Genomic DNA, 6332 nt, shown 5'->3' with positions numbered 1-6332 from the left:
CTTAAACGTCCCATTTCAGGCGACATCCAATCAAAACAGTCGATTTAAAGCTTGTAGGTTTCAAACCATGTGTTGACATTTTTGCTAATACACGCCGAGGAAGTTGTTACAACAAACCCCAACAGTCATAAAACATGCAATCGACCGTGCAAATATGAATTTATGGAATATAATAATACAAAGGGACGATGACCGAACGCATGCAGACCATTCCGGTGAAAGAATTCCTGGAGAACATGGGATTAATGCAGTACTTCGACATGTTTATCATCAAAGGATTCGACCATGAAAAAGACATAGTCACTCTTGATGAAGACGACTTGGATGCCATGTTGATCTCGGATCCTGATCACAGGCACCAAATATTGCAGGCCGGTGAGTATGAATTATCTCCCATGTCTAGTTTTGGAACAAAATTTACAAATTCATTACTGAAGTATAACGTATGTGTCGGACTATAACTGTCTCCCATTCAAATCTTACGATTTTAGATGGGGAAAGTTGTTTGTTTAATCGTTTTAACTGGTGGCCACTCTAGGAAAATTACAACAGAGTACACGTGTATAGGTAAATTAGTATGTTTATTATCACTGTTAAATGACTATATAGTGCATGCATAATTTAAACAAAATAACCAGTTCTATTATCTAGGTATAGTTGTGGGGACTTTGCATGACTTGTTTAACCATTTGTCTCCGCCATTCTAATTGATACCTTGACAATCTGCATTATTGATAGCAACTACAGTATGAAATTAAGTACCTGGCGCGCACCTGTCATTTTGTATTAGGTATTCATTTTGCATTCTACCACAGAGAAAGCGATAATCGAAGTGAAATGAAAATTATGTATTGATTTCACCATCTCTATCACGGTGGGAAACAGATAAATGAAAACGTTTAATGGTGTAGTAACAGACACATTTAGCCGCTGCAGCAAGTCTATTTGCAGCATTGAGTCTATTGACCCATTGACAGGTGATCAATTGGTTTCCCAGTTAGCTCTTTGAAATAAAATGTCTGGAGGCATGTCCTAATCCTTTTTACTGGCGTATTTTTTTTTTATTAATTCATTTCATTCACGTAAATGTTGGAACGAGTTTTTCATTTTGCTACACATACGCTCTTATACATTCTAATAAAATAAAAGGGAGAACTTATAGAATTTCGAATTTCTGTAAAAATATTATTCATCTGTTTCAGCGGCCCAGTATCGGAGTACAGAGAAGTACAGATTGCTAGACTGGTTACAAGGAAAGGGACTAGAATATTATTACGTTAGTTTTATACAGAGCGAAGTTACGTCACTAAATGACGTGAGAAATTTGACGGTGGATGAAAACCTATTTGATGAACTTGAAATCACTTTGCCAGGACATAAAAAGAGGCTGAGAAAAGCAGGTATCTTCAAAAAGTTGTATATACTTTTTACTTGGCCGAAACACGACACAAGAACGTCGCCTTGTAATTTCATACCCTGCGTATTACGCAAGAATTAATGTTTGAAGTCATATTCCTTGGGTAAAAGTTGGTAGAGCTTGCTGAGGGTCGATCCTAGCGTCGAAAGTTCCACCTATGACATTACGATGACAGAGATCCTTGATGTTTATCTTTTGATCTTGATCAGCTTGTAGAGATGAGGTCTTAATACGAGGAGAAATTACAAGTAATACTCGGTCCCATAATTCAATCATCGGTGAACCTAATGAAGGTGAACTTGATACTCTGACGGTGCCTTGATCTTGTATAGATTTCTGGCAGCGCTGATCAAAGTCCCGCTGACGTTTATTGAAAGTGTATTTTCCGGAGACGAATAAGACTAATTAATTAATTAATCAATTGGAAAACTACCGTACAAGACATATTGAGGAAAAGTAACGATTTATTGATTTTATTGATACTGATGACACGGTTACTTGCTTTAAAAAAAAAAGCTCCAAAACTCCCCATCCCATAAGCTTCCCCGGTCCAATATAATTCTTTGAGTATAAATTGACAGGCTTTTTGGTTGTTTGGGGGTTTTTTTCATGCATAAAATGTCACAGATCAATATCTGTACAAACAGCTCATTTCTTCTTTATCGGAAATCAAGTCCGCAATTATTACACACCACGCTCATATTCTTGTACAGAATGTGTACTTTAAGGAGCAACGACCACATTTAATTATTTGTGTAATCATTTAAGTTATTTTGTAACTTAGTTTATACCTTTTAGTCAACGCGTACATCGTTTAACCTACCTATAAAATCCATTTTTATATACTCATGTACTACCGGTATATACTCGCCATTAAATGATTTCAAAGTGTTTGTATGCCAGGCTGTAAAATATGTCTGAGACTTTCGATTTGTATGCATGTGGCTCTCGTTCAATAAGTCTTTACACGGCATCGATTTAATTTTTTCCCGGTAAAATAAATATGTCTCTTTTCTCCATAAATATGATTTTATATCCCGCGTTATTGGCAGGCTCTCGCTGTCGCCGGCCCAGGATTTATCTTTCTCTACCCGTTATCGACGTTTCCCTCCAGTCTGTCTGTAGTCGATGCTGTATCGATTTCGTCTTCCATTTTTAATCTCGGATTATCAATCCTTTGAAATCGACTCCTGTTTAGTTGGACTATTATAAATAACAGGTGTGTGACGACTATTGGTACCCGAAGGAATTTCTGTTAATTTTTTAATATCAGTAAACAAAGAAAAACCTGTTTCGGTTCTAGTGTACGTTTAGTGACACCGGCAATACATATTTTATTACCCTTAATAATTAACGAATGAGCAATGACCTCATGAAATGTTTTTATGAAAGCTTTACCATATTTTTTCTTTTTTTTTTAAACTGTCGTCGGTGCTTTAAATCAAACATGACGTCATAGTTAACTGAAAAGTGCCATGATTGTTACGTCACAGTGGTATTCTGACGTCATAATCACTGTCGTAGTAATCTGATTCCAGTCTGATTAAAAATTGTCGCTTTGTTGCAACGTATTGTTATTTAAATGATAGCAATGAGGATCTGGTTTTAATCAGAATGTTTAGTCACCATAATGATATTATGTGTATCTGTTCCTCATCCAAAATGTATACATTAAAATAAAAAGAATAATAAGGCATCTAGGTGTTTTACAGAGTTACATCCCAGCTTAGTTGGAATCGTAAAAAGATTTCGAAAGTGGAAATAATTTTTTGTTAACTTGTAGTGTCTTGAACAAATGTCTGGTAACGATATTCTCTATGTTACCACTAAACCAAAGTAATAGGTGATGTAATCAATATGAAACTTACATAGAATATGTTTTCCAACATAAAAGCCGACTGTGTTACATAAAGAATTATACCCGGTACTCTAAAATTGTGGAACATTATGAAGGACCTGACGTCGTAAATCGATCAGTGTTCTTTAATTATTTCAGTGGCCCAGTTACAGAGGGAGGAGAGAGGGGAACCCCCTACAGAGGATGTACTGGCGTGTGGCCGCTGGAAGAAGCCAGACACCTTACAGGACGCCAAGTTTGACTTTCTTGTAACAGACGCTTGTATTTACTCGACCAAAGATCCGTCCAAATACCACCGTATAGGTAGATATCCGGGTCCAAACCTTAACGGACCGTTCTCTCTTAAACTGTATATGTATTATAGTTATTTTAATAAAATCTATAAGGTTCTGCATTTCGATTTGTTTTTTTTCCCTTTTCTCTTTCTAGAGTTCATGATTGACACAGGAAGTGACGTGACCACAATCCGACAAGAAGTTCTGGATGAACTGGGGTTAGAAATCTTGGGGCGCATCCACAGTAAAGGTGTCCATGGATCCAAAACTACAAATCTGTACAAAGCAAAACTACTCATAGGAAACCAGGAAATGGAGATCGAAGTAAGTCCTGTTCTGTCTCGCATCTCAAATCTGGATCCGCGTCTAATCCCAGACTTCATTAATTAAAAATATAACATACATAAAAAGGAAGCTTTCTTTGACTTGTTCTGATGCCTCGTTTTTTGCTAGGTGATGGGAGAAAGTTATGATTCCCTGGGAAGTCGTGTCGTCCGCCACTTCCGCCATTACATTGACGGCAAGCATCACGTGTGGTTGCGCGGTAACTTCTGTGACGAAGACAGCAGACTGTGTCAGACGGCCAAGCACCAGGCACTTCATGAAGTCCCCTCAGATAAATCCGTGATCACAGACTCCATCAAGAGTGCAATAGCTTCCAAACCTTGTAGTTCGAAATTCCAAAACAATAACGTTGACGTAAATGGTCCCCCGTGTAGTTCTACCTCTAACAAACGGAAAAGACAGTGCTCGGGCTCAGAAGAGGACGGGGTACCGTCCAAAATGTCCAATACTTACCTTCACGTGTCTCCTGATGAGCTGGACACCTGAATCATTTTGTAGCTAGAATTATCCCACACTTGTGTCGACCACTCCAATCATTGACATATTATTTGTGTTTCCGTCCAACTGTTTTATACAACAGGAGAAAACCACCCACGGAGGGAATGATCAGCCATGTATCATTCAAAATCTGTGTCTTATATATATAACATTTGTGTTCAACTCCCGCAAAACCGTTTATTATTGTGATATTTAATCTTATATATATCTACCATAGAATGAAATATAATACATGTGTTCTTCCATAGCATTCTTCGATAATTTGGTGACCCCCAAAATTTTACTAAACTCTGTCCGTAGATATTTATGCAGCGCGTTTTCTAAAGTATTCGATACTCATGACTAATTCACGGTTAAAAGAATGATCATTCACTTGAATGAAAACTTTTTTTTCCAACAAAAACCTATCCCCTACATTTTGTCATGTTGAAGGGCTTAAAGAAGTCTATACTCTGTCCTGAGTTTTTGCTTCCACCACTTTTCGCTTGATATTGCGATAATAATAAATACCTTTGTGCTCAAACTACTTTCCTCCATTAATATGAAAAATGTCCAGATTATCTGTTTTGAAACGCCCCCTCTACCGCTTCAGGTTTCAATACACATCTTAAAATAGAAAGTCTACGAGGATTTTGCATTGAATCAGCCATTAATAAGCCCGGATGATAACGTTGAAAAAGTGCGCGAGGTGTCCCGAGTACTTCTGAGTGGAAAAAAGCTCCGGAAGAAATTTGTTTTCGTTCCTGCGAAATTTTATGAGTGAGAAGCCTTAGGGATAATTTGTCAATGAAAATATCTTGGATATTTTCCTTTTCATTGATTTCAATTGTACTTCATTCACAGGCATGTGTAGTTTTATTAAAAATCATCAATAAGTGATGGAAGCAATAACTGTGGACAGACTATAGAGAAATTTATTCTGCATGAAAATACCAGTATGAGAACGTTGCAAAATTGAGCAAGACGTTTCCAAGAGGCTTAAGAATGGGAAACATGTAAGATTTTTCTCATTATAAATGTAATAAAGGAATCTGTTCTGTTTTTAGCTGTGAATTTCTCCAGGTAATGTGAGCTGACGTGTCGATAGAGAAATTTTGCATCGATTTATTGAAATTGAACTTCTTTGACTTGTATGCTTATTTTCGTTAAAAACCGTCTAAAAGTAACGGAACTTGCGACAGACTACAATAGCATGTAGTTTAAGGCTCTGAGCGGTGCACACTGTTTAATCCAACAATTATTGAGTTATCATTACGTCACTTTATTTCCTGTTTAAGGCCAGCGGAGCATGGACAACTCCCAACTGTAGAAGTCAAAGACGGCACCTGTTGATATCGATAAGTTACTTTTCAAGAGATACTTATATTTCTATCAGCTTACATTAATAATTTTATTGACCTCAAAAAGACCAGAAACCTAGCAACAAAGGTAGGACAGCCCCCTCCCCAATTACGTTTTCTAAAATCAAGAACCATTTCCTTGCATTACAAAACCTTTTCTCGTCAAGGTTTTTTTTAAGGGGGTTTGCTCCCTAATCCAACTTAACTTTGAAAACGATATAATGTTACTTAAAGATTTCCGTTTAGAACATTTGATATAAACTTGAAAAATTTAAAGTACGAAGAATTTATTTAAACAATAAAATGCTTTCTTTGGTGATTCATGCGTGATATGAAGGTGGCAACATTGCAGAAGTAATAAATGTAATTTTTTATTGCAATAATCTCGGAAGCATTTTATTGTTTTTATTTACATCTTTCTATCAACAAAATTAATAAATATATTGGTCGGGAAAAGTCTGAAAAATTAACAAACTTATTTTTTTATGTACGTTAGATAAAAGAAACAGCCAAATGGCTTTCTATGAGAACTTTAGCCCGACACCTTCATGATTATTTCGTGCAGTCCGTGATTTCTCTTGGGTCGCTGAAGGTAAACG

At 36.7% G+C, this 6332-nt stretch overlaps 1 protein-coding gene across 2 annotated transcripts; it reads left to right on the top strand.

The window, feature by feature from the left end:
* Window positions 1-45: 45 nt before the first annotated feature.
* On the top strand, window positions 46-4638 carry LOC128190921 (uncharacterized). 2 transcript variants are annotated; one of them, XM_052863168.1, is made up of 6 exons: window positions 237-375; window positions 492-567; window positions 1203-1400; window positions 3414-3578; window positions 3705-3874; window positions 4004-4638. In XM_052863168.1, exons 2-6 carry the CDS (start codon window positions 492-494, stop codon window positions 4379-4381), a joined length of 987 nt encoding a protein of 328 aa, XP_052719128.1. In that variant the 5' UTR covers window positions 237-375; the 3' UTR covers window positions 4382-4638. The 2 variants fall into 2 exon arrangements, with proteins under 2 accessions (XP_052719127.1, XP_052719128.1); XM_052863167.1 differs by lacking the exon at window positions 492-567 and having other exon boundaries at window positions 46-375.
* Window positions 4639-6332: the final 1694 nt, after the last annotated feature.

Source organism: Crassostrea angulata, chromosome 6, assembly GCF_025612915.1.
Source record: "Crassostrea angulata isolate pt1a10 chromosome 6, ASM2561291v2, whole genome shotgun sequence".
In the NCBI taxonomy this organism is placed as follows: domain Eukaryota; kingdom Metazoa; phylum Mollusca; class Bivalvia; order Ostreida; family Ostreidae; genus Magallana; species Magallana angulata.
Note: the sequence above shows the minus strand (reverse complement) of the source record. Positions and strands in the feature narration are given on the sequence as shown.

Coding starts and splice junctions, on each gene's coding strand:
- LOC128190921 (XM_052863167.1), top strand. CDS start 189: ATGACCGAACGCATGCAGACCATTCCGGTGAAAGAATTCCTGGAGAAC. Junction 376..1,202: donor GCACCAAATATTGCAGGCCG/GTGAGTATGAAT, acceptor CATCTGTTTCAG/CGGCCCAGTATCGGAGTACA. Junction 3,579..3,704: donor GTCCAAATACCACCGTATAG/GTAGATATCCGG, acceptor TTCTCTTTCTAG/AGTTCATGATTGACACAGGA.